Source organism: Orycteropus afer, unplaced genomic scaffold (genome assembly GCF_000298275.1).
Source record: "Orycteropus afer afer isolate SDZICR_OR568_19922 unplaced genomic scaffold, OryAfe1.0 scaffold00018, whole genome shotgun sequence".
Classification (NCBI taxonomy): Eukaryota; Metazoa; Chordata; class Mammalia; order Tubulidentata; family Orycteropodidae; genus Orycteropus; species Orycteropus afer.
The window spans coordinates 6,446,977-6,470,469 of NW_006921605.1; the positions used below are offsets into that span (position 1 = coordinate 6,446,977).

The 23,493-nt window shown below is 55.0% G+C and overlaps 1 protein-coding gene across 1 annotated transcript in view; it reads left to right on the forward strand.

Annotated features, from left to right (window-relative positions):
* Window positions 1–17,155: 17,155 nt before the first annotated feature.
* Window positions 17,156–23,493, forward strand: part of EXOC7 (exocyst complex component 7) — a 23,722-nt gene continuing 17,384 nt past the window's right edge. Inside the window, exons 1-4 of the mRNA XM_042783528.1 lie at window positions 17,156–17,215; window positions 17,430–17,495; window positions 19,543–19,727; window positions 20,099–20,204. Coding sequence (XP_042639462.1) covers window positions 17,156–17,215; window positions 17,430–17,495; window positions 19,543–19,727; window positions 20,099–20,204 — 417 coding nt within the window. The remainder of the gene's footprint in view (window positions 17,216–17,429; window positions 17,496–19,542; window positions 19,728–20,098; window positions 20,205–23,493) is intronic.

Here is a 23,493-nt window from a genome sequence, read left to right on the forward strand (position 1 = left end):
TGACGAACTCCCCACAACCTCAGTTTCCCCGGGGAGAACGTGGGGCAGAGGTGGCCCTCAGAGTCCCCCAAGGCCCGGGCCTCGGTGGCTCCGTCTGCGCAATGGGGAGACCTGCGCCCACAGCCCAGGGGAGCAAGTGACAAAGCAGGGAGGCTCACTGCCCCTGCTCTGGCCCCGGGGGGCGCACAAAGACCCAAGTGTGTGCCCCGGGCTCATCCCCCACCTCCAGGGCCTGCCTGGGCTCGCCCGCGCTAGCCCTGCGCCCCGGCCTGGGCCTGCCTCCAGCACCGGCCTCCCTTGGTCCTTTCCTGGAGGGCGGGGTGTGAGGTCAGAGGCTGCCCTACCCACCCTGGGGTGTGCGCCTGCGCTTCCAGGCCAAGGCAGGCTCCGAGAGGAGGAAGACCACCAGGGCCGTTCCCCACTCACTCCAGTGGGCCCCCTCTGTGAGGGACCGGCCTGCCCGAGTACTGGTGGGGAGACCAAGGTCAGAGTGAGTTGGAAGGGGCACTCCACGGGCACCTTGCCACCCATCCCCACAGCCTGGTCCAGAATCCACTCCCCTGGCCCCGGCCCCACACATGCCCCCCAGCTGGAGCACGACACCTCCCCCAGCGCACACACGCACACGCAAGGACACACTCTCCCACACAGTCCTGTCCAGCTTTCCCCCACCCCTTCCCTACCACCCCTCTCTCTCCCAGCACTCAGGCTGGCTCTAGGCCAAGCTGGCATTCACTCGGCTAACTTGCGGCTTTCACTTGCTAATTATTCCAAATATTTCAGCCGGCGCACTGCAGGGCTGGTGAAAGGGCCTTGCGGGACCCAGAAGCCAACCTGGCCCTCGGCTGAGGCCCTCCACCCCAACGCTGAGTGGAGTCCCCGCACTCCCCAGGCCCCTCCTCCCCCCTTCCTCGCCCTACCCCCCCCCCAGACCTCCTCTTCCACTATCCCTGCAGTGGCAGCCTTAGCGGGCAGCAAGGGGGCTTCAGCCTTCTCCAAGGTCCCCGGGACCACCCTCCAGCCCTGGATGGAGGGTGGAACTTGCGCTGGTAGAACCACCCCAGGAGACGAGGCCAGGTCTAGAGAGGCCGGGCAGGGCAGAGTTCTCACCCTGAGACATTTGAGTGAAGCTTCAGAAAGCCCCGGTGCCCAGGCCGTGGGCCCAGAACATTCTACCAGAGTCCCTGGGGATTGGCCCCAGGCCTGGTAGTTTCTGAAGTGTCCCCAGGTGGTGGAGAAGTGAGGCCAAAGCTGGGAACCGTGTCCCAGGGAGGCTTTGAGTGCGTGTACGGGGCTTCCCACCGGCCTTTCTGCAGGCAGCATGTGCGTGGGGAAAGCCTGAGTTCCTATTCAGAAGGAGCCCTGGTGGGGCAATGGTTAAGCACTCAGCTGCTAACTGATAGGTTGGAGGTTCAAAACCCACCAGTGCCTTTGTCAGAGAAAGATGCTCCTGTAAAGATGACCGCCTTGGAGACCCTGTGGGCAGTTCCACTCTGTCCTCTAGGGGCGCTGTGAGTCAGAATGGACTCCATAGCAGTGGGTGTGGTTTGGGCTTTGCTTCCCTGAAGATTGACAGCTTTGGAAACCCTGTGGTGCAGTTCCACTCTGTCCTCTAGGGGCGCTATGAGTCAGAATCGACTCCACCACAGTGGGCTTGCTTTGGGCTTTGCTTCCATAAAGATTACAGCCTAAGAAACACTTTGGGGCACTTCTCTGTCAGGTGGGGTTGCTATGAGTGGAAACTGACAACAATTCCTCTTCATTCCTCCCTCAGCTCTGTGGCTTTTAGTTTCCCACAATGTTCGTTTCCCTCACATTTATTTATAGACTCAATGCGATCCCAACTGAAAAATGTTCCCACCCCTGAGAGTGCCTCGCACACAGGATACCCATTGCCTCTAGGAGTTCACCCCAGCCCCACATACCCACAGTCCAAAGACCAGGTGCCATTGACTGACTCCTGGCTGCCCCACGTGTATCAGAGCAGAACTGTGTCCGCGGGTTTTCCGGGGTGGATTTTTCATCTGTAGATCACCAGGCCTTTCTTCTGAGGGACCCCTGGGCAAACTTGAACTTAGAACCTTTCAGTTGACAGCCAAGGGAACCATTTGCATCACCCAGGGACCCCACGCAACCCCAGTACAGCCATCCAAACCAGGATGTTGCCATTGGCCTAAAACCCCATCTCAGCTGGAGCCTCCATTCTTGCTTTGCTGATTGTCCCCATGACGTTCCTGTTTGTCCCAGCATCCCACCCCAGGGTCACATGTTGCACTGAGTTGTCCAGTCTCTTTTGAGCTGTGTGGCTTGGAGTTCATGACTAACCCACAAATCCCACCTTTCCTTGGCAAGCCTCTGAACCACTTCATTCTTGGGTGCTGGGAGATACCACTTCCCAGAGCACTGGGTCACCCCGTCCCCCGACATCCTGCCTTTTTCCCCATCCGCCTATCATCCTCACCGCCCCCCACCACCAGAAATGCCGGGATAGGGGGCAGCATCAGGGAGGAAAGCCAGGAGCTCAGGTCTGGGGGTCCCTACCCCCAGACCCACAGGACAGGCGCAGCTGGGCTCCAGGGGTGTCTGGGAGGTCTGGAAGGCCTGGGATGCCCCTGGGCCTGCACTGTGTGCTTCCCTGGATCAGACTGCCCAGGCCCCCTGCAGAGCCAAGCTGGAGGCGGAAGGAAGGTTTGTGACGGGAGGGAGAGGGCGGAGGTGGTCAGGAATCAGGTCAGGTCCATCCTGGGCTGATTGGGCTGAGGCCCAGAGATAAACAGGTGTATTTGACCTCCCGGCAGGGGCACTGAGCCGGTCCCTAGGGCAGGCCTGGGCCTGTCGGGTGTGGGGTGGGGTGGGGAGGGGAGGAGGCTTGATTTGACAATGAGGTGGAGAGTGGCTCCAGTCCTGTGACACATTCCTGTGTGATGGGGAGGAAAACACAGGTGGCCCAGGTTTAGACAAAGGGTGGAGGCCCCGCTGGGGCAGGGGAGGGGGCTTCCTGAGGCCACCCACACTGGGCTGTGCACACATCAGAGCCGTGACTGTGGGGCGCATCCTCCGTCAAGCCCCTCTGCCCTTCCCCCCAGAGCACCTCTTTGCTTCCCACTCGGGCTCCCGGGTGGGACAGGTCAAAGCCACAACAGGCATGCTGAGGCCTGAACTTGCTCTTCGTGCGTCATGGGTGGGCGAGGGGACACGGGTCACCGGACGGGTAGGACTCGTGGAAGCTGACCAGCCCGAGCAGACAGGGCGTGGAGAGGTGGGGACATGTCACAACCAGGGGGCCACCAGGTCCCCCAGGCCCAGGTCCAGCCCCCACCTGCCCTGTGGGCCTCATCACGCGGCCTGCCGCCCGGTCCAGGGCAGGACAGCTGCGGCAGCAGGGTGGTGATGGGGGCTGATGTTTCCTCTGGAAGGAAGCGGCTCCTCTGAGCCCCTGCGACAGCGAGAGTTCCAGGAACTGAGAGCAGCACCCCACCCCACCCCCAACAGCCCGCCCTACCCAGGCCCCCAGGGCCCTTTGAAGCTGCAGCCACCGGCTGATTTTGGGCAGCCCTCCCAGAGCCCGTGTTTGCCCAGGGAATTAAGCTGAGGCTGGGAAGCTGCCAGTGTTCTCCTGCACCCAGCCCCCCCCCCCAGTGGCCCCTACCCACACCCCCAGGCTGCTCTGTGCTCCCTCCTGTCCCTTAGCTGGATACTGAGCCCCTGCCCCATCCCCACAGCATCCCAGAGCCCACCAAGGTGCTTAAAATGAGCACTGTTTTTTTTTTTTTTTTTTTTGCGGGGGGCGGAGGGTGGCCATGAGTCTGTCAGGGGAAGAGGTGCAATTGGGGTGGAATAGCTGTCCATCTTGCCCATCCCTATATTCACAGCATGAAGCACAGGGCCCGAGGCGATAAGTGTATGTTGAATAAATGAATGAGTGAATGCATTGGTTGGGCAGAGGGATAAAAGAGAAGTGGTACTGTGACCTGAGGGTGGGCAGAGATGGAGAGAGGGATGGGCCCGACAGGCCCAGGGGGAGCAGTGGGGAGAGCCCTGGGCTGACCCTGTGGGATCAGTGAAAGGGGTGGTAGGGGCCTTGAACAGCAGCCCTGAGATGTGAGTGGGGTTCTGGAAGAACAGAAGGAGGGGACAGGTGTTGAGGAGGAAAGTACAGGTGACCAGCCTCCTTTGCTTCTCCCCATCTCCTTCCGGTCCCGATTCCCCCAGGCCTAGGTCCCAGCCCATCTTGGGAGCTGAGGTCGCAGAGGGCCCCGAGCCAGGGCTGGTGTGGAGAAAGTAGCATTCCAGGCCCCACCACCTCCGATCACCACACCAGCCCACAGTGTCGGCAAACGGGCCTCTGACCTGTCCATACCTTGGCAACAAGCTCAGAGCACAGCACAGTGCCTGACCCTCTGTGCCTGAATGGACCCTGAGGCCCCTCAGAGCCCAGCTGCCCAAGCCCACCAGGCCTGGGGCTCTAGGCTGAGGGTGGAACACCTGGGAGAAACACCTGGCTCAAGATTTGCCCTGACCTGGTGGGAAATGCCAAGGGGGCTGGCACTACCCTGGTCAAGGCCAGCTTGGGAGGGAAGGGATAGGACATTGATGGGCCTCCAGAGGGGCAGAGCCTCCCACCCCATCCACACCCCCGAGGCCTCTCTGCTCTCTACTTCATGGGCAGGGGTAACGTAGGGGGGAGTTGGGGACTCCCAGCCTGAGAAGAATCTGAGCAGCCAAAGACTGCTCCCCAACTGAGGGGCAACCCCCCCAGCCTGGCCCCCACCCCCAAATGCTCAAGTGCAAACCTCCACCAGCTTCCGGCTCCAGAAGCTTGGTTTAAAGGAAGTTAGGAGAAAATTGGTGGGGGAAGGACGGTGGAGAAGGGGAGCAGGGCCACCGTGACACCCTTGTTCCTCTCCCTGGGCCCAGAATGCCCTCTGCCCAGTCTCTGTCCATCTTCAGGTCAACTTTTCATCACTCTGCCTAGCCAACTCATTCATTCGTTCCGGGGAGCAGAGAGCCATTCAAATGCTCATTTTCCAGGAAGCTGACTGGATTTGTTCTCATCCCTACCCTGGTATTCAGTGCACCCAAGGGCCTGTGGGGGTGTTGCAAAGCCCTACTGATGCCCATCCAGGCAGGACACTCCCTCCACTGAGCTTGAACTCTGACCTTCAGCCCAGACTCTCATTCCTCATTTCCCACTGCCTCCCAGACTCCCCCCCGTGGATGACCTGTGCACACCTCCCACGGGACCGAGAACAGGAATTACGACCAGCCAAGAGAAGAGACGAAATGCCGACACGTGTGACCACGCACAGACAAATCCACAAAATGAAAATTAATTCCTCCTGGGAAAACTGATGGCTTGAAGGGGCAGATGCTTAACAGACACTTGGTGAATTCACAAATAAATGAATAATTCTACGAATTAATCAATGAAATGAGCCAATAGGTCAAGGGAGATGATGCTGGCTTTGGCCCCGCCCTGTGGAAGCCACCCCAGGTGGAGTGGAGATGTCTGTTGGAAGCTGGACACCGTAACGGAAGGACTTCGGAGCTGGGCCGAAGACAAAGTCAAAGGAGCTTCCATGATGGAGGCAAACACTACGGCCACAGATGCCTGAACTCTTCTGAGAAGTAGGACAGAGAGAGAAAACAGAGAATGGCCACCGATAGGACTCAAGAGCAGAGGAGAACACGGCAAGACCCAAAACAGTCAGACACAGAAGGGGCAAGCCCAGAAGGCCCTGAGTCCCAGGGAGCTGAGGCAGGAGAGCCCCCCCCCCCCCACAGCGTTCCCAGCAGGCCCTGCGCCAGCCTGGAGTGTGTCAATAGTGCTGAGTGTGGCTGCAGAGCCACAGCAGGGAGAATGGAAAGGAAGCCAGCATTTGCCCCACAGGCCGCTGGTGGCCTCCCACAGGCCATTCATCCTCCTGGTGAGGGGTCCCAGAGTCCACAGCAAAACCCCTGAGCTCAAAGCAGAGAAGGGAAGGAGAGTCTTTCCATAAGGGACGTGCTGTTAACCTTTTCAGGACCCAGGTACCTGTAGTGACCACCTAGAGTTTCCACCTCTGGGGTTCAGTGGGAACTGCCAGTGGGTGGGGACCTGTGTAAGTGAGAATCTGAAGAACCTGGCCTCATCCCACCAACCCCAGCACCAGACCCCTCAGGACATATGTCCCACTAATTGTCTCAAAATCCTTAAAAAAAAAAATAGTTTTCATTTCATTGGACATGTCTCCTATTACTGAAAACACATGGTTTCAACCAAAAACTCAAAGCAGAAAATAATTCTGTCTTGAGAGGGTTTGTAAGATGGGGAGACCTCAGTGGGGTGGAAGGGAAGAAAGAAGAGCTTGAGAAAAAGGTGGATTGAGATGCTGGTGGGATGGGAATGCTGAGATGGCAAAGGACAGGGCCCGGGGGAGCCCGCTGCATGGGGAGCAGGGCCTGAGAGAGGGAAGGAAGACAGGGCATCTCCCGTACCCAGCTTGTAGGACTCAGGTGGGAGAGTAGGCCATGGGGGCAGCCCAGGCCTGAAAGTGGCTCCTGGCCTAACCCCAGCCACCCAGCTCTTCTCCTCTGAGGCAACCACTCGTCCTAGTTTCTTGGATAAACTTCCCACTCTGTGTTCTGACGCTTGTCAGATTCACTGTGGGATGGATGACGCAGAGTTTTGTCCAGGAGCCGTGATAGGCGGCAGTATCACTAAGTCTTTTCCCTGCGGCCATTTTATTCCTTCAGAGAAAAACCTCTGAATCACTTCCTGAGGAGTCTGAGTTCGGCACCGATGAGCTGGGCCCAGGAAGTAGTCTGGGGTCTCCTCCAGGAAGCAGGTTTTCACCCAGTCGTCACCCTCTGTCCTCCAGCGACTCATCATTGCCCCTGAGAAGTGCCTGGTGTCCCCTGTCCCCTGGTCCAGAGCTGCCTCAGTTGTTCCAGGGCAGAAACCCCCACCGTGTGTGTGTGTGTTGTGGAGGGGGCGTAACAATCTCATTGTGCAGGTGCAGGAAGAGGGGAAACTGGGGTCTAACCACTCAGAACACAAACTCAGTTCTGTGCTGACCTTCTGTGAACTCTGGGGAGGCAGTCACCAGGCTTCTTTTCAGCTTCCCCTCCTTCCTGCAGGCCCCTGCTCTCTGCCCCATCATTTCTCATCCTCTCCTCATTGCTTCTCAGCCTACATTTGTGGAAATTGCTCACCAGCCATTGTCTCCTCTTGTTGTTCTTTCTCGTGGATTTATATATTTTATTAAAGTAACACTGACTTACAATTACATGCTCAGGTCTTACGTGTACTGTTTTCAGCCCGTTTTGTTGAACGTATATATATATCCAGACACAGAGCCCCGGAATGTTCCTTTGTGCTCCTTTTCTGTCCTTCCTCTCCCTGCCCTGGAGCCACTCATCTGCTGGCTCTCACAATGGCTTCTTGTTGCTTCATCTAGAATTTCATATAAGTGGTACGTACAGTATGTTCTTTGTGCTTGGCTCTTTTCATCAATATATTATTTTTGAAATCACCCATGTTGTGGCATGCATCACCAGTTTGTTCCTTTTCATGGCTGAGTAATATTCCATCAGACGATTACAGCTGTTTGTTTACCCATTTTCCCTCTGATGGCTCTCCGGGCTGTTTGCACTTTGTGACCATTGTGAACATTCTTGTACAAGGCTTTCTGTAGCATGGCTTTTCTTTCCTTTCCTTGTCACGAAGATGGGTTTTGAGAACACGTGTGACCATCTGGCATATTTGACTGGACTACTCTGGGTTGATTACTTTTTTTGAAAAATAATTTACTTTTCTGTTGTTGTGGAGAAGACACACAATAGAAGTTTCCAGTTTCTACCTGTGCGATGCAGTGACATTGTTGACATTCTTCAGTGGTGCAAACATTTTCCTCCTCCTTTTCCAAACTGTCCCTCCCCCATTAACATAAAGTCACTTCCCCTCAGAGTCCCAGCTAATCTTTTGAGAGGCTGTTGTCAATCTGATCACATAGGGATAGAGTTTAAAAGAGCACTCTGCTTGAGGCAGGGGTTCTTTACTAGTTAAACTCAATTCTTGTTTGGTTTTAAGACTTCAGGTGACATTTTTTTCCAAGTTGATTCTTAAAAGAGTGTTGTTGTTGTGATGTGCCTTCGAGTTAGCCCTGACTCATAGTGACCCCTGACTCATAGTGACCCCTCCTTGGGTTTCTGAGGTAGTATCAGTACAGAAGTAGGATTGCCCAACCTTCCTTCTGAGGAGTGGCTGGTGGGTTTGAACCGTCAGCCTTCTGGTTAGCAGTCAAGTGCCTTGGGCACTACGCCACCAGAGCTCCTAAAAGAGCAGGCACAGGTATTTAGCAGGAGTCCAGAGACGGACAAGAGTTACAGGCACAGGATGGGAGTGGGCCAACGCAGGGAGGTCGGAACCCAGCTGGCCTGCTCAGGGAGCTGCTAACTGCTCTGTACAGCAGAGTGCAAGGTTCTAGGGTGACCCTTCTCACATGCTACTTAGCGCCTAAGGACGTAGCGAAGACTTCCCCACCGACGGAAGAATCTTCAGGCCCCAAGCACAAGGGAGATGCGACTCCTGCTCATCTCCCTAGGACCTCTCTCCTCTGTGACCCACCTGAAAGCACCATTCCACCCTCCTTCTCCCACCCCGAAGGAGCTCTGGTGGCACAGTGCCTAAAGCATTTAATGCTAACCAGAAGGTTGGTAGTTCAAGCCCACCATCTGCTCTGAGTAAGGAAGATGGGCCAATGGACTTCTGTAAAGATTTACTTCCTGGGAAACCCAATGGGGGTCGCTATGAGTCTGAATCAACCGATGGCAGTATGTTTGGGATTTTGGTTTTCTCCTGGCCCTGCCTCTGGCTCCACTTACTGCCCTGGTCATGTGGTGGTCCCCTGGCCTGTACCCAGCCTCAGGCCCCTCTCACCTCTCACCTCACAATTTTCCCCTCTGAGACACCTCACCAAGTACATCCAAGCCTCTGATCTAAACCTTAGCCTCTGATGCCTGGTCGCCAGCGCCTCACTCCCCCACTCCTCACCACTCCAGCCAAACTCAGCTCCCCATTCCTGACACCCACACCCTTTCCCTACTTTCCAAATCTAGTCCGAGCGTCCCAGCACCTGTTCCTCCCTCGGCCTCTCCACTCGGGGTGACATTTTGCTCATTTCCCTGATTGCAGACCTCTGTCCCTCCTGTGGCCTGTTTCTGAAGGCAAAAAACAACAAACATCTCACTGCCACTGAGTCCTTTCCAACTCACAGCAACCCCTCCGTGGGCTTCCTAGGCGGTATTTCTACAGAAGTACATTGCCCAGTCTTCTCACCAGGAATAGCTGGTGGGTTTGAACCGCCAGCCTTCTGGTTAGCAGGCAGTGCACCCCAATTCCAAAACGTTTCCATCTCAGACCTTAGCCCCGGAGGGGTCAGCCCTGGGCCCCCTGTCCTCTCTCCTCCCACTGCCTTCACTGGGGTCCCAGTAAGCTGCCCCCTGAGCTCAGGACGGATGCATGAACCTGCCCCTCTGCAGCGCGGGCACTTGAAGAGGCATTTCTGGCTCTGCCTCCAGGTGAAGGACGCCGCCCCTGGTCCCCGAGAGGCCGGGGCGCTGGGAAAGCGCTGAGTCACGTTCCGGGCACGCGGCCCCCAGGGAGCCTGCCTGGGGCGCTGCAGGCGGAGCGCACACCCCGGGGCCGCCCAGACCCGGTCCCTCTAGGCCCGCAGGCGTCCGCAGTGACCAGGAGCCGCGGGGCCAGAGGCGGCGGGGCCAGCGATGACGTCACCGCAGCCCCCCAGCCGCACTGCGTCTCGGCGAGTTTGAAGGAATGCGGGGTCGGTGGGCAAGCTTCCCCATCCACCCGCCCTAGGGTCTCCCTCCTCCTCCCGAGTTCTGCAAGCACCGGACATTCTCGGAGCCTCGGTCTTCTGGGAGCCAGGGAAGCGAAAGGTTGGTGCCTGGCGCCCCCTCGTGGCCCTCGCGGGCCGGGCGCCCAGAGTGTGAGGGGGCGGGGCCTGATGCCCTGCCCCAAACCCCACCCAAAGGCGGGCCTTCCTGCAGGCTGCCTCCCCCACCCCCTGGGCGCCCATGCAGCCCCGGAGGGGAGGCGCCATCTGAAGAAGGGGCCTTGAGGCTGTCACTGCCATAAAGTCATAGCGACCCCCATGTGTTTCCAAGACTGTCAAGCTTTAGGGAAGCAGACTGCTTCATCTTTCTGCCGCTGAGCTGAGTGGCCGGTGGGTTCAAACCACTGACCCTTTGGTTAGCAGTCAGATGCCTTAAACACTGCACCATTAGCGCTTCTTGGGCTGAGGAGCAAACCAAACCCACCGCTATCAAGTCAATTCGGACTCGTAGAGACCCCCATTGGGTTTCAGAGGTAAATCTTTAGGGACGTGGATTGCCTGGTCGTCTGCGGAGTGGCAGGTGGGTTTGAACCGCCAGCCTTCTGGTTAACAGTCAAATGCTTTACGCACTGCTTACACAACCAGAGCTCCTTGAGCTGAGGACAGTGGGTATAAAGATGCCTCTGACGTCCTCTAACTTCGCAAAGGGGGAGGAGACTCTGTGTCAGCCTCAAGTGCCTAAGACTGGTTCCTGTGAGGCAGAGGGCGGCCATGTCTCTACCCTCCAGCCTTGTGACCAGTTCTGACACTGGCCATCCTTTCCACGGACGCCGCTGCGCTGCTGGCTTAGATCATTTCCCTCAAGGTCCACCCAGAACTCACAGACTATGCTCACTATCATGGGGTTTATTGGGGAAGTGGTAGGTTACAATTCAGGATCAGGAACCATTCAGGATACAGTTCTTGGGTCAGGACAGCTGCTTCTCAGCAGTACCTATAAGCAGGCCTCCCTCGGGCCTTGGCCCCTCAGCCCTGGGACCCCTTGGCCATGGCCCTTTGGTCTCTGCCCTGCTCAGGCAAGTGTTAAAAAACTCTTTAGCTTCCCCTCTTAAGCGTCTAGAGGCACCCCACTCCCCCAGTGAGCTTGACACAAAGACACTCCGCTCTCTCGCTGTGCGGGCCGTGAAGCCCAACGCTCCATCTCCTTCCGGTCTTCTGGTATGGCTGCCTCTGCGCCGCCAATTCTTGCTGTCTCCTGTTACGGTTCTTTGTCTCCTGCGTCTAGGAGGTTCCCAGCACAGGGACTCTGAGCCCAGAAAACATGCTCAACCTCCAGTTCTTCTGTCTTGATGTCGTGAGGTCCCCCTTTCCACCTCTGGCAGAAACTGATCCTCTCATTAGGGTTCCATACACTTTATTTGCATGGTCCCACCCCACAAGGGTGCCATGCACCTTACTGCATTATTAACAGGTATCCAATGCCCTTGGGGGGACCACACAAGCACTTCGTTTGCATAGTCCCACCCCGTCTTGTGGTGGGAGTTACAAAGACTATGGCTAGAAGGGCCATCTTAAGTAATTCACTGCCCTGCAGTGGGGAAGAAAGATGGTGCTATGAAGAGTGAGGAAGAAGAGAGCGACCTACTCCCTTACTCCTCTCAAATTCCTTCCCGCATTTCTCCACAGAGCAGCACAGAGAGGCTGAGACGTCCGAGATGGGTGTGAGGAAACAGGAGGACGAGGGAGTGTGAGAGATGAAGTGTGAGAGTGAGTGACTGTGTGTGTGTGTGTGTGTGTGTGGATGTGTGAGGATTTTTATAGGTGTGGTTGGGTGAGTGTGTGTCCATGGGGCTGTGGGGGGAGTGTGGGAGTGTGTGTGGGAGCGTGTGTGACTGTACATGTGAGGATTGTGTTGGTGAGGGTGGGTGTGTGTGTGGAGGGGCAGGGGGCAGAGGTGGGGACCTGAAGCTGAGAGCTGGGCAATGGGACAGGAAGTGACTTCAGACTCCCAGAAGCCCCCTGACCCTGGAGGAGCCCCACAGCAGTGAAGACTCACCTGCCTCTTGTCCCCTGGGGCTCAGCCAGCTTCCGGCCAGGCCTTAACCCCTCCAGCTCCAGCCCTGGGATCAGAGACAAATCGCTGTCCTCCAAGTTGGGCTGATGAGAGCTTGTTTGAAAACTTAATGGGAAATTTTCCTTCAAGTGTCAGTCACCCTCCAAGGCAGACAGTGTCGGAACAGGTGGCCGGGGCAGGGTTTTCCAGTGTCCTGAGGCAAAGGTTAACCCAGCCCACAGACAGCGGAGGGGCTCTGGCATGTCGGCAGCCGGTAGCAGGATAATGGCCAGGGCTCTCCTCTACCCACTTGGCCACTTCTCTTTTCACCTTGGTGTCTCGAAGGCCCTGAGCCAGACTAGTCTCCAGGATCTCCCTGAAAGCCTGGCTGAAGTGTTCCCTGTCCTGACTCATAACTCTAGGGACACCGTTTACCAGGTAGGACAGTGGTCCTGGAGTGTTCCAGCTGGTTCCAGGAGGCCCACTGACATTTCTGTGTGAGCCAGCCTGCAACACCACAAGTGAACGCATTTGCTTTCCAGGCTTAGTTCTGGCACTTTTCTAGACACTTCTCTGTGCCTCAGTTTCCCCTTCTGTAAGGACAGTAATGCCAGCCCAGAAGGTGGTCGTGCAGACTACGGAAGCAAACCATAAAGGCCAGCACTGGATGCCACTGGCTGAGCGCACACATCGCCCAGGCTTCTCTCCTCAGCTGCACAGTGTGGAAAATGGCATCCACGTGTCCTCTCAGCCAGCGCCTTGTGGCCTCTGCTCTTTAAAATTCCCCCCAGCACGTTCTGGGCACTGCCTGAGGATTAGTTCCCTTAACCTTCACGAGTGACCCCACGGGCAGCTTGGGATGCTGTCTGTCAGTGGCTCAGGCCTGTTTTGGGGACACACAAGAGGAGGTGAGGACCCCAGTTCTGGATTAGTTCATGGTTCGTGACCAGAACGCATTGCTAAGTAGCAGCCTGCCACACTAGCTGCAGAGTTTGTTTAGTTCCCAATCTGCCTGAGCTCCAGTGGACAGGCCAAGAGGAGCTGGGGCAGGTGCTGGCTAACATTTCCTGAGCACCTCCTAAGTGCCAGGCCCTTTATGTATACCTTATGTCACTTTTTACCCAAAATCTTCCAGGAGGCGTCTTCCCTGAGCACCTACTAAGTGCCACCAAAAAAAACAAACCACACTCACTGCCGTTGAGTCGATCCTGACTCACAGCAACCCCTCCTTGGTTTTCTGAGGTGGTATCTCTGCAAAAGTCGATTATCCAATCTTCCTTCCAACTGGTTAGCAGTCAAATACCTTAGGTACTACGCTACTAGAGCTCCCGGCCTTTACATAGGTTATGTCACTTTTTACCCCAAATCCTCCAGGGGGCATATTTCCCTACACACGGTATGTTACTCAGAGACGCCCTCCCTTGGCTGAAGTCACACAGCGGGTCTGTGGCAGGGCTGGGGTTACCCGAGGCCCACCTGACCTCATACCTGGACTCTCCCTCCTCCACCCTGTGCCTGTCCTAGCACTGGGACTCAACACCACATGTGATGCACTCTTGTGGGAACATGTGTCCACAGTTCCCACCTCAAAGCCAGAATCCCTCCCACCCACCGCACAGACTTCTCCGGAGACCTGCCCTGAGTAAGTGGGAATGGGAGGCAGGGAGCGCTGGTCCCTGGCAGCAGAGGGCCGGGAAGGGGGGCAGAGTTTTCAGCCACATCTCAGGGTGTGGATATTTCTGCCGGTCCTGAGTATGTCACTGATCCTGGGATTAGAGCCAGCGTTAGCTTCTCTGCTTGGACCCTCCCCCCATGCCCCTGCTCCTCCCTCACCGTCCTGGCCTCGGCCCTCACACATGCATTACTTATTTGTTCATTGTAGACTTATTGGGCACCCGCTCTGGCTTGGGCCAAGGGAGCTAGGAGACAGCCCTGTTGGAGCTGACTTGAGGCCTTCTGTCACCCAAGGCGGTGCCATCAGCGTGCTGGCCTGACTTGCCTCTTGCTTGTGCCTGAGTCCTCTTTTGGAAACCAAGAGCAATCACTCAGCTGTGATGACAAGGCCCCAGGCCTGCCTCTGATCAGCCCTCAGCCGGCCTCCTCCCGGCCACTCCGCCGGCCACTCCTCAGTTCCAGGCCTGCCAGTGAGTTTCAGGAATCCACCCTTCTTCCAGCCACAGGCCCCACCCCTGGCTGGCCACTGCACGGATTCCGCTAGGATTCTGGTCCTGCCTTCCAGCTCCTCCCTCTCCAGGGTCCCACAGGGCCTCCAGCACTCAAGCGGGCATGGTACCCAAGGTGACATCCCAGCCGGAAGAACCTAAAGAAACACACTGTTGGGAGAGGAAGACCCTGCCTGCCTGCTTGCCTGCCTGCCTTTCTCCTGCCTCCTTCCCTCTTGCCTGTGAGCTAGCAGCAGGGGCCTAGCTATGACTGGCACCTGTGTGTTCTGCACAAATTGGTGGATGATGTTGGTGGCTTTGGAGGTGGCAGCTGTGGCTTGCTCCCTTTGCTAAAGCAGCTTGTGCCAAGGGTAGTTGAAGAATTACAGCTTTGACTGAATCAGTATCTGCTGTTAACACGTGCCTGATGGTGGCTTGAGGCTATTTAAAGTTATCTTTTCCTTCTGTAGGGGCCCTGGGTGGCACTAAGCTTGGCTCAGCTACTACCTGGAAGGTGAGGAGTTTGAGTCTGCCCAGCGGTGCTGTGGAAGAAAGGCTTGGTGACCTCCTTCTGTACAGATTACAGCCCCATGGAGCACAGTACCACTCTGTAACACACGGGGGCGCCAGTGAGTTGACAGCGATTTCACAGCAGCAGGCTTGGTTTCATTGGTTCTCGTTCTGCCTTTTAGTACTTACGGATGCCGTGAACACAGCCTGCCTTTGACAATGGATTTTCTTGCAAACCAGAGTGGCAGCTTTTCATGGTAACAAATGAGACTCCCGAGCTACCCAGAGTGCTGAGGCGAAGGAACACAGCCAAGGCGTTACCTGCTGTGGCGTGCCAGGTGGGGGCCTGAGCATGTCATCTGCTCTAGGGGGACAGAGCAGTACCTGACATACAGGTTTATTATTAGGCTCAGACAGGATAACACAAGGGCAGCGGGCAAACAGCAGACACGCAGTAAATAGAGTTGGCTACCAAGTTACACTTGGATTTGAAAGAAATTTGAGACTACAGAAAGCACACACATAGGTTATTTACAAAAGTGCAACAGTATTGGACAAATTTTAAAATGAGTTCACCATCATAGCACATACCCTCCTAAAACCTAGAGAGCGAGATGTTATTTTATTGATTTATTTTGTGTGTGATGAGCCTGTGTGTCTGTCTGTGTGTGTGCGCTTTGGGTGCAAATTTACAGAGCAAATTTGTTTTACATTCAACAGTTCGTGTACATTTGATTTCACGCCCCAATTACCATCGCCAACCACAACAAACTCTCTGCCCCTCCCTGTACCCATAGCTAGACACTCCCCTCTGTCCAGCTCTCCCTCTGGGCGAATGCAGATTTACTTTTTTTTTTGGAGCATCTACTACAGGTTAGGGGCTGTTCAGAGGCTCAGAGAGGTTAAGTGCTGGCTGAGACCCTCGGGGCTGGTCTACCTGAACTCTGTGGTCCATCTGTGGCCAGCAACAATGTAAACCTCCCCCCACTTGGTTCTTGGGGCTACCTCAGTAACATCATCCTGGGTATATTTGCACAATGACCCTGTTCTCTTCTCTCTCACCCGCAGCACGGCTGTGTCTCCGGGATCCACCCTTCATCACCACCTTCATGGTGAGCCAGCAGCTCTGAACTGTGTCCTCTGGCCCCAGCTGAAGAGTTGCCCAGCTGTCTCCAGTCTGTCTTTCTTCCCTAGGCAGTTGCATCCTGGGTTCCAAGCGGCCTTGGGAAATCTACACCCTGGTGCCCCTAAACCTTCTTACTCATCAGCATATGTGCCGTTATGTACCCTCCTGTGCCTGGATACACAGGCCACTGAGGGACTGAATAAAATGGGGTGGTCATTTACTTCTCCAAGGGCTGGAGCAAAAGGGCAAGTGGACAAGAAAGGGACTGAGGAAGGAATGGTGCCAAATTGTGCTGAAAAGCTGATGTGTGGGGAATGTCTGGGAGCCGGCAACAGCCAGGCTTGCATCTTCCGGCTCTCTCCCCTGGAGCTGTGCCTAGGAGATGCTGTCTTAGCTAAGGAGTTGGGATGGTTTGGGTCTCTGAAGAGTGGTGAAGTTGCTGCCAAGTGAAAAGTCAGCGGTTCAAACCCATCAGCCCTCCCCAGGAGAGAAACGTCAGCGCCTACTTCCATCAAAGATTTACAGCCTTGGGAACCCTGTGGGGCAGTTCTACTCTGTCCTACAAGGTTGCTACGAGTTGGAATCCACTCAACAGCAATGGGTTTGGATTTTTTGGGTTTGGAGCTCGGAAGAGCGGGCCCTGACAGCCTCGCAAGCCCGTCTAATTTCCCCCGAGGCCGTGAGCGGTGCGAGGCCTCAGTCTCCCCCTAGCTGATCGTGTGCTGGTTCCACAATCCCTTGTGCAAACTCAGGACCTTCCAGTCTTCCTCATGCAGCTTTCCGGACCTAAGCAGGCTGCGTTAGAAGCGATTCTGTACCACTAGCGTGGTCACAAGCCCAAGAGATAAAACGGGTCTCAAACCAGACACCCTAGGGAGGAATTGGAGAGCACGCCGCGAGCTCCCAGGATGGACGTTCCCCGAGGGCTCTGCCACCCCGGGTACTTGGCTGGGCCACGCACAAGTCACAACTTTGGTCTGTGCTCTGGACCCGTTCGGGGAAACGACTACACAAGACCTGGGTTCATTAAACGGACATACTGGCATCTATTACACGACATGCTCTGTGCGGCGCTCAGCTAGGAGCGCGCCATCTGCTCCTGGGCCCTGAATTCGTCGTTTTCCCATTAGTCTCTGTCACAGGGGTCTATCTTCCGGGAAAGCCTGCAAACCAGCTGTAAATATCCTGCCAGCCACAAAACACCGCTCCGGAACCTTCTCTGCCGAAGCAGGGAACCTGCACTAACGGGAAACTAAAGCACGCCACACTTCCCAGCCACACCCACGATGGCTACTTGCCCCGGCCTGCTACTAAGCCCCGCGCAGGCGCACTTCCGCCTGCCAGCCCAACATGGCATCCAGCGCACCAAGGGGCGGGGCCAAAACCGGAAGTGGGTGTGACAGGGACGGGAGCCGAGTGGGACCGCTGTGCTAGATCCAGGGCAGTGGGATTAGCAGCCTTGGAAGCAATGATTCCTCCGCAGGAGGCGTCCGCCCGGCGGCGGGAAATAGAAGACAAGCTGAAGCAGGTGGAGCTGGGCTGGGGAGGCGGGGGAGGAGATGAGGGAAAAGGGCCTAGATCGGGGCCCGCGCATCTACTCCCCGAGGAGGCAGGTGGGAGGAGGCGCTTCCAGCGAGGAGATGGGGTTGGGGGCGAGGGGCGAGTTGAGTCAGGGCCGGGGACGCTCTCAATCTCCTTTGGTCTCCGGCTTCTGGTGATGTCCTCCCCTCCGCTTCCCCCAGGAAGAGGAGACGTTGTCTTTCATCAGAGACAGCCTAGAGAAGAGCGACCAGCTCACCAAGAACATGGTGAGTGAGGCCTCAGCAGACGAGCAGACGGCGCTCCAGCCCCCGGAGGAGAGCTGTGCGACCCCGCGGTTCTGGCTTTGGGGTTCTGGCATGGGTGGTAATGCGTGTATGGTGTGCGGTTCCCTGGCAGTAATGTGGCATCTGTCTAACCTCGTCCCCGTGCCCGTGCCCGTGCCCCACCCCTGCACGGAGGGTCCTGCAGCCCCCACTGGCCTGGACTCTGTGCTTTCTGCCCAGACTCTCCCTTCTCTCCCTCGGCAGACATCTAGTGGGACTGACCAGGTGGGCGTGGTACTGGTCCCTGCCATCTCCAACACAGGTGTGAGGGACTGTCTCCCGTGGGCTGGCACTCCGAGATTACTGGGGCCAGAGAAGGCAGCCCTCCACCCAGAGGACTTCAGGGCCCAAGGGAGTTCTGGAGACCCACAGAACCGCTTCCCTGTGTGGTTCCAGACCAGTAACTCTGACCCTCAGTTAACTTGTGTCTTGGCTTCCTAGTGCTCCTGTAGCAGAAACCACAAAGCGATGGCTTTAAAGGATGTAAATTTATTTTCTTAAGTTTAAGGGTCTAGAAGTCCAAATTTAGGGCATTGCCTAAGGGAAGACCCATTCAGCTCCTGGGAAGATGGTTGTCCCGGCCTCTTTAGCTTTGGCATTCCCCAGTCCTGTGGCCATCTTTATATAACGTCTTCCCCGTTTGTGTTTGCTTGTCTCTGTTTCTGCGCTACTCCCTATAACTCAAGCAATTAAGGTTGGGACACACCCTGTAGACAACCCTATGTCCACACAGGATCACATCCACAGCTGTAAGCGGGGTTAGGATTCCAACACCTGCTTTGGGGACACAATTCAGTCTATAGCAGCTTGTCTGTTAAAACAGAGATGATGTCAGTCTCCTGTGCCTGTGAAGGTCATATGAACCAAAACATGAATGCATTGTACAGTTCTCGGTGTACAGTGACAACAGCAACAACAAAACAAACCCACTGCCGTACAGTCAGTTCCAACTCACCCTGTAGAGTTTCCAAGGCTGTCATCTTTACAGAACCAGACTACCACATCTGTCTGCTGCAAGGCAGCTGGTGGGTTTGAACTGCTGATCTTTTGATTAGCAGCTGAGCACTTAAACACTGCACCACTAAGGTGCCAACAGGTGCTCGGTAAATATTAGTTTCCTTTATTCCTGGGTGAGACTTGTTGTTGTTGTTGTTGTCATGTGCCGTCGAGTCGGACCCGACTCATAGCGACCCCTCCTTGGGTTTCTGAGGCAGTATCATTACGGAAGTAGATTGCCCCATCTTCCTTCTGAGGAGTGGCTGGTGGGTTTGAACTGCTGCCTTCTGGTTAGCAGTCAAGTGCCTTTAGCCACTATGCTACCAGAGCTCCCACTGAGTAGCTACAAACTTGAATTTCATTCAGTAACATGATGAGAAAGTCCTCCAAACCAAACTCACTGACATCTAGTCACTTCTGACTCAGAGTGACCCCCTTCTTGGGTTTTCGAGGCAGTATCTCTATGGAGGTAGATTACCCCATCTTCCTCCTGAGGAGCGGCTGGTGGGTTTGAAACACCAGCCTTCTGGTTAGCAGTCAAATGCCTTAGGCACTGTGCCACCAGAGCTCCCTGATAAAGTCCTAGTCCTTGTTTAATGAGCGTCCCCCTCAGAGAATGAGGGTTTTGAAGAGGTCAGCCATGCATTTGAGGTGACTCTATTTCCTCATGGGTCTAAGAAAGTTTCAGAGAGAAGAGAAATTGAGATTTGGCTTCAGAGGATGAAAGGGAAGCTGTCTTGGGGTTAACTCAGGAGTTAATTTGATGCTTGGCTTCCCTTCAACTCAAACTTCACCCAGACTTTTTCTGACTCCCTGGCATGTGCCTGGCACTTGTGAGGTGCTGGGGATTTGGTGGTGAACCAGTAGATCCTGTCCCTTTCCTCATGGAGCTTATCAGCGAGGGAAAGGCAGGAAACGTCGAAGGCCTGGTGGTTGGCTAGAAGCAGCACTGGGACAACCCTAAGGCCTGAAGCCAGAGGCCCTGCCCCCACAGGTGTCCATCCTGTCGTCGTTTGAGAGCCGCCTCATGAAGCTGGAAAACTCCATCATCCCTGTGCATAAGCAGACGGAGACCCTGCAGCGGCTGCAGGAGAACGTGGAGAAGACCCTGTCCTGCCTGGACCACGTCATCAGTTACTACCACGTGGCCAGTGACACCGAGAGGACCATCAGGGAGGGGTGAGCCAGGCCCAGAGAGCCCCATTCCTCCTCCTCCCAGCCGACCACTCCAGGCCTTGGAGCGGAAGGCGAGAGCATGCTGGGACCGAGAGTCCCCCGCGTCACCCCCTTGCTCATTGTCCTTTCTCTTTACCACCCCCTAAGCTGATCCCAGGAGCTCTGGTGGCGTAGTGCCTAAGGCGCTTGACTGCTAACCAGAAGGCTGGCAGTTCAAACCCACCAGCCACTCCTTGAAAGGAAGGTTGGGCAATCTACTTCCGTAGTGATACCCCCTCGGAAACCCAAGGACGGGTTGATATGAGTCGGGTCTGACTTGATGGCACATAACAACAACAACAACAACAAGCTGATCTAGCTCATTTCCTTCTCAGCCCCACAGGTAGGCTGGAGGAGTACCTGGGCAGCATGGCCAAGATCCAGAAGGCTGTGGAGTACTTCCAGGACAATAGCCCGGACAGCCCGGAGCTCAACAAAGTGGTAAGGAGCCAGCAGAGTCGAGTGGGAGGCCTGGGGGCCTCAGCCCCTACCCTGGCCCCATGAGAAATCCTAGACCAGCTTAGAGGAACACGTGGTAGACTAAGTAGACGTGGGCAGTGAACACAGAGCCAGGGCCGTGCGAGTGTTCTGCGATCAGCTCCTGACCTAAAGGTTGGCAGTTCGAGTGCATGCAGAAGCTCCATGGAAGAAGTGCCGGGCAAACCGCCTCTGTAAAGACTGGAGCTGGGAAAACCTCATGGAACAGTTTACTGTGTGACACTGTAACAGAGGCTTCACCTCTGACCTTCTCCAGCCTCACAAAGGGAGACAGAATCGCCATCCACAGCCCAAGGCCTATTCCTACGAGGCCAGACGTGCTGCCACCCTCCAGCCTTTTTGCTAATTCCGACACCAGCTGTCCCTCCCATGGCACTTCCTACTCTGCTGGGTTTGATAATTCGTTGCAATGGCCACACAGAACTCACAGGCAGTACTCACGATTGTGGGGTTTATTAGGGAAGTAACAGGCTACAGCTCAGGTTCAGGAACACTCTCAGGATACAGCTCTTTGATCAGGACAGTCTCCCTTCTGCTGTGTCCTCAGGCATGGCTCTCTGTCCACTGGCCTCTCTGCCTGGCCTCTGGGCAAATGTTACAAAGCTTTTTTTAGCTTTACCGATAGACACAACTAGGTGCACCCCACTCTACCAGCAAGCCTCCTGCCCAAGGGCACTCAGCTTTCTCATTTTGTGGGCCTTGTAAACCTGCTGCCCTGCCTCATGCTCCTTGGTTCCACTGCGACCGTCTCTCTGCCAGGAAGTCTCTCTCTGCTGGGGTGTCTCTCTCTGCCAGGGCATTTCTGCCAAGGAGGTCCAGTGCAGGGATCTCAGGTCCAAGAGTGCACTCTGTTTCACCTCCAGCTCTTCTCTCTTGATGGCAGTGAAATCCCCCTCTGCCTCTAGGTGGCTCATATTAAGCCTGGCAGACTGACAGAACTAACCCATCCCAATATCAGAGTTCTATAACCTTGTTTGCATGGTCCTACCCAGTAATCGTGGGAGTTAGAAAAACTACGGCTAGAAAAGCCATAGCAAGTAATTCACTGCAGTGCACTGTGAGCTGGCCGACTGGATGACAGCTAGCAACAACAGTGGTAGGATACACACACGGTAGACGTCACAGTTTGCCTGGGGAGTTACAGCTCGACATTTTGATTACATTCTACAGATCTAATTAAATTACAAGTTGTATTTCAACTGTACCTTTAACGTTTGTTTATGAATGCATCTGCTTTTGTGCTTGCATTTTTTCTGTTCAATCTTTTAAGTATCGAGGTCGTTAGGTTATCAGAGCAAGATGGGGTGGAACTGGAAAGTGTTGTTTGTGTAGTGCGTTGAGGGCAGGAGGGTTCGGCGAGAGGAGGGGCCCAGACGTCCGGGAGGGTGAGTGGGCCCAGGAGTCTTAAGGGAGGGTGAACGTCACCCAGTTGCCTGACACGATTTTCTGGTGGCAGCTCAGCACTAGCCCTGAGGTGGGTGTCTCGCCTAAGAGAGGGAGTGAGCGGAGGAACTAAGATGGGAAAGTGGCTTTTGCTCAGCCTCACTTTCCAGCTTCTCTTTGGGTGTAGCTTACGTCAGAAACGGGAGTATTTTACGGAGCGTTGGGGTGAGCTGGTAACCAGCCGGTGGCCTCACCTGGCTGCTCTGAGGGTTGATGGGATCAATACCTTGGGGCATCTAAACCCAGTGAGAGCACACTGGTGTAACTGGCACGTGTATCCATGAGCCGAGAGCCTGCATCCCTGAGGTTGGGACGTCAGGGCTGGGGAACTTCTGATAGGGGTCACTCCCAAGTTTTCATCATCGTGTGCAGAGCACTGTACTGGAACTTGGGTGTGAAGATGGATAGAGAAGGGCAAAATAAAGTTAGAAAACTATAGGTTTGTCCTGTGAGACTGGCTTATGTAAGTCCTTTCTCTCTGTTGTTTTTAAAACATCTTTGTTACTGTTACTCATGTACCACCAAATCTTCCCAATGTGTAAAATTCCAAGGCTGTAATCCGGTCTGAGTTGTGCCCTGTCACCACATTCTAGAACATTCTCATCACTACAGAGAGCAATCCTGTACCCATTAGCAGTCATTCCTGTCTCCCTGCCCGGCCCCTGATGATCCCTCCTCTGTTTTCTGTCTACATAGATTTTCCCACTCAGGGTTTTCCTAGATGTGGAGTCCTACACTCTCCAGTCTTTTGTGATTGGATGCTTTCACTCAGCCTTACGTTTTCAGGGTTCCTCCTGAAAACATGTCCGTACCAGGGCCTCGGATCCGTCCTTCCAGTTCAGCCTGGTGCTGAGAATGGAACTTTCCCCGCAGATGTGCTGAGCTATTGGCTGTCACGAGTAATGGTGTAGTGGATGCTGCAGGTTTTCACAGGGACGTGGCTTCTCATTTCTCAGCATAGACGCCTCAGAGCGGAATCGCTGGGCCCCGTGCCAGTAACTCCGCTTGCCTATCCAAGAAGCTGCCAGGCAGCGTTCCACAGCGGCTGCACCATTTCACGTTCCCGCCGGGTTCCACAAGGGTCCCCGTGTCTCCACATCCTCGCTGACACTTGTCATTTTCATTTCGTTTCGTTCCTTTCTCACCGCCACCTCTTGGGTGTGAAGTGGTATCTCCTGTGGCTTTGACTGGCATTTCCCTGATGGGTCATCATGTTGACCTTTTCTGGTGTTTGTGGGCCTTTCATGTATCTCCTTTAGAAGCAAGTCTATTCAAATCCTTTGCCCTGTTTTTACAATTGTGATCTGGGTGAAAATTTGCCTTGGACCACTTTTTAATGAGGTTATTGCTCAGTTTTACCAAGTTGCAAGATTTCTTTTTTTTTTTTTAACTCAAATGCAGGATTTGTGAATATTTTCTCCCATTCTGTGGGTTATCTCGTTACTTTCTTGGTGATATCATTTGCAGCACAAACGTTTTTGATTTTGATGGCGTTCTCTTTCTCTGTATTTCTTTTTTTTTTTTTAATTGTGATTTGGGTGAAGGTTGACAGAGCAAATTTACTTTCCATACAGCAGTTCACTACACTTTGTCTCATGACATTGACCACAGTTTACCACAATGCAACAGCTCCCCTCCCACTTTCTCCCCATAGTTACCTCTTTCCTGTATCCATCCCTCCGTGCACTCCTGCCCCCTGAGCTGTCACCATATGCATAAGCAGCCCTTCTTTCTCCCATGATTGTTCTCTCCAAGGAGTGTATCTACTTGGGGTAAAAGTTCAACTCAT